The 3,201-nt window shown below is 41.9% G+C and overlaps 1 protein-coding gene across 1 annotated transcript; it reads right to left on the bottom strand.

The window, feature by feature from the left end:
* Positions 1–1,028: 1,028 nt before the first annotated feature.
* LOC120441173 lies at positions 1,029–2,036 on the bottom strand. Its single transcript, XM_039615178.1, has 2 exons — positions 1,758–2,036; positions 1,029–1,574 (listed from the first exon to the last, which is right to left on the bottom strand). Exons 1-2 carry the CDS (start codon positions 2,034–2,036, stop codon positions 1,029–1,031), a joined length of 825 nt encoding a protein of 274 aa, XP_039471112.1.
* Between the last annotated feature and the right edge of the window lie 1,165 nt (positions 2,037–3,201).

Below are 3,201 nucleotides of genomic sequence, written 5' to 3'. Positions count from 1 at the left end.
CGTTAGCTGTCCAGTAGGATTGATTGTTTCTCTTATGTTTGCTGACAGCTGCAGGACTTTTTATGAGAGCAAATTAATAGTTGGGTTTTCTGATGTCCTCTTGTCCTTGCTGTCCCTGTCCGTGGTCCTGACACACCTGAGTTTGTGAAATGGTTTGGTGATAACTACCTGCACCTAACTGTGTCAACAACAAAAGGACTGATCATTGACTTTAGATGCTGTAACACCGTAACACTGTAACGCCAAGTATAAAGCCGGTGTATTGACGGCATGGACGTACAGATCCTGCAGTCTTACAGATATCTCAGCACGATCTTTCACCACTAACTCAAGTTGACTGTGAACATGAAGACCATCGTAAAATGGAGTAAGCAGAGAATATATTTGTCAAGGTCGTTGAAATCTTTTAATTTTAATGTAATATCTAATGTTTTTAATTTATTGAAAGTCTTTCAACATTTTCTCTCTTCTGCTGGTTTAATGTTTCATCTGTTAAGGATAGAAACTCCCAGCATTGTTACACCTGCTCTAAAATCATGGGCTCAGGCACAAAGACCTGTGATCATGCTGATCAAGAAGGTCAAACACATTATTAACCATCCTGACCTGTTTTATCATCGCACAATGTAGCTCTGTTGACAAAATGACACATCCTTGCATCAAATGCAAACACTTTCAGATCAGGGGGAACACACTAGTCTACTTTATATAAAACACTGCAGTCCTTGATTGTCATTGTTTATTCAGAAGGCATATTTGCAGGAGACACATTTTCAAACAACCAAAAAAGCAAATAGGCCTACTCAATATTGTACATTGCAGTACCATGAAGTCAGATAAAGCAAAAAAAACCAAACATAATACAGTAATAGAAAAAACACTATACTGTAAACACAAAAAATCATGACAATTGTGCATACGTGGGCTCATGGATCCCGCCGTCTGTTGGGGTCTGGCCACAGGACCTCATCAACATCGCAAGCAATGTCTTCTCCTGCTAGGCACCGGGGAAAATATCCCCTTGCATGTCAAAACCATCCATGGATTGCTGTTACCGGAATGTCGCCGCAGGCCTGTTTCATTGCCTGCAGAAGAGGCATGCGGGCATGTGGTTGGCGGTCATATACATGCCATCTCCAAGCCGAAAAAAATTCCTCTATAGGGTTTAAAAATGGTGAGTAAGGGGGCAAGTATACAACTTCAAGTTGATTGTGGTTGGAGACCCAGGCCTGGACCAGAGCAGCCCGATGGAAACTGACATTATCCCATATCACCACAAACCTGGGCTGATCTGGGCTGTTCTGTACAACTATATTATGGAGAGCATCTAGAAATGTGTTAGAAATATGTTGGCTATTGTATGGACCTAGTTTTGCATGATGATGCAGAAGCCCTCGAAGGCTTATGGCGGCACACAATGTGATATTTCCCCTGCGCTGCCCTGGGACGTGCACAGTTGCCCTTTGGCCAATTACATTACGACCCCGTCGTCTTGTTTTGCACAGGTCGAATCCAGCTTCATCAATGAAAATGAATTCATGAGGCTGTGCAGCTCCATCCATGGCCAAGATTCTCTGTAAAAAAACAGAGAACATATTACTGTACTACAGTGCTACACATACAGAACCCTCACCCCATCACACGGGTACCTGTGTAGCCCTCAGAATGGATCCATGTGGTACTGATGTAGTACATATTCAGCTGCTACTGGATTTCACCAATACTGTATTGTAAATGTAAAGGACAGTTACACTTACCCGTACATATTCAGCTCGACGTCCTTTGACCCTGTCACTGTTCCTCTCAAATGGGACTCTGTAGAGCTGCTTCATGGTGATGCTGTGTTTTCCCAAGATGCGTCTGATGGTGGTGATGCTCACATGGTTTATGTTGTTGAACACTTGCCTGTCTGCAAGTATTGTCTTTCGTAGCTGGTGGAGACGGATGGCATTGTCTGCCCTCACTAGGTCCACAACGGCAAGTTCCTGCTGTTGTGTGAACAGGCGTTGGCGTCCTCCCCCAGGTCTTCGAGTCATTCTAGTTTTTCTTACAGTACTTTACTGTATATACTGTATCATCCACTGTACAACTCTGTACTTCAATATAAGTAGTCATGGTATGTTTCACAAAAACTACCACTTTGGCTGCAAAAGGAGCATTAGCACCCTGCAATATCCTGTACACTTGATATGGTCATGTGATATACTGTAGAACAGTGCTATAAGAACCATCTGAGTAGAGTAGAAGGTAGAGAGGTGACGACATACCTGTTTTCTAGTCGGAATGTTCTTATTACAGATGCCACTGTGAAGCGGCTTAGATGTGGGTGGGCTCTCTGCCCAGCTTCCCTCATGGTCAGGCCATGGTTGATGACATGGTCCACCAAAGTTGCTCTTATAACATCAGAAATATGGGTCCGTGCATGGCCTCTTCGACCTCCTCCTCCTCCTCCTCCTCCATCCATGCTTGCAAAGTTCTTGGAATGGCTAAACTGAGGGCTTTTTGTAGTTGGCTAATTGGTGTTCAGTTTTGCAAGTAAGTGCCTTCAGGTGTGTATTTGAGTGGTTGTAATTACCCAATGTGTTTTGTATTTTGGATACATGTGTTTTCCAAATGGCACCCTGAAATTTCATTTTTGAACGAAGTGTCTTATGTATGAAATAGAGTGTAGTATGCAGGACCATGTGTGTTGCATAAAGGAGTAAGTGTGTTGCATAATTGCAACTAGAGTGCAAAGCAGCACTTTTGTTTAAGGTATGGGTACATGTGTTTGGGGTATGGTAACAAAAGCTTCAAGTTGTGTTACTTTAGTCTATGCATGGGTTTATAGTGTTCATGCAACGGGCAAAAACTGTAATTCAGTTATGGAGTCTTATTTTTATTTTTTATTTATTTATTTATTTATTTTGACCTTATTGGTTGTTGATTTGCCTGTCGACACGCAGGAGTGTTTGTGATTATCTACAGCTACTTTTAGTACCATTGATATTCATTTAGAGTCTTTTTCTCCAATCGATCTTTCGAGTTAACTTCAATTATTACTTCCTCCAAACCATCAACGTGTCTTTTAGACCCCATTCCTACAAAACTGCTCAAAGAAGTCCTGCCATTAATTAATGCTTCAATCTTAAATATGATCAACCTATCTCTAATAATCGGCTATGTACCACAGGCCTTCAAGCTGGCTGTAGTTAAACCTTT

This window comes from Oreochromis aureus, linkage group 1 (assembly GCF_013358895.1).
Source record: "Oreochromis aureus strain Israel breed Guangdong linkage group 1, ZZ_aureus, whole genome shotgun sequence".
NCBI lineage: Eukaryota > Metazoa > Chordata > Actinopteri > Cichliformes > Cichlidae > Oreochromis > Oreochromis aureus.
The sequence above is the reverse complement of the archived record's forward strand: the minus strand, read 5'-3'. Positions and strand labels throughout refer to the sequence as shown.

What these genes read in the sequence shown, in the direction of transcription:
- LOC120441173 (XM_039615178.1), bottom strand. Translation starts at nt 2,036, where the DNA reads ATGACTCGAAGACCTGGGGGAGGACGCCAACGCCTGTTCACACAACAG. An exon ending in GTCGAGCTGAATATGTACGG is followed by an intron (nt 1,575 to 1,757) that starts GTAAGTGTAACT and finishes GTTTTTTTACAG; the next exon opens with AGAATCTTGGCCATGGATGG.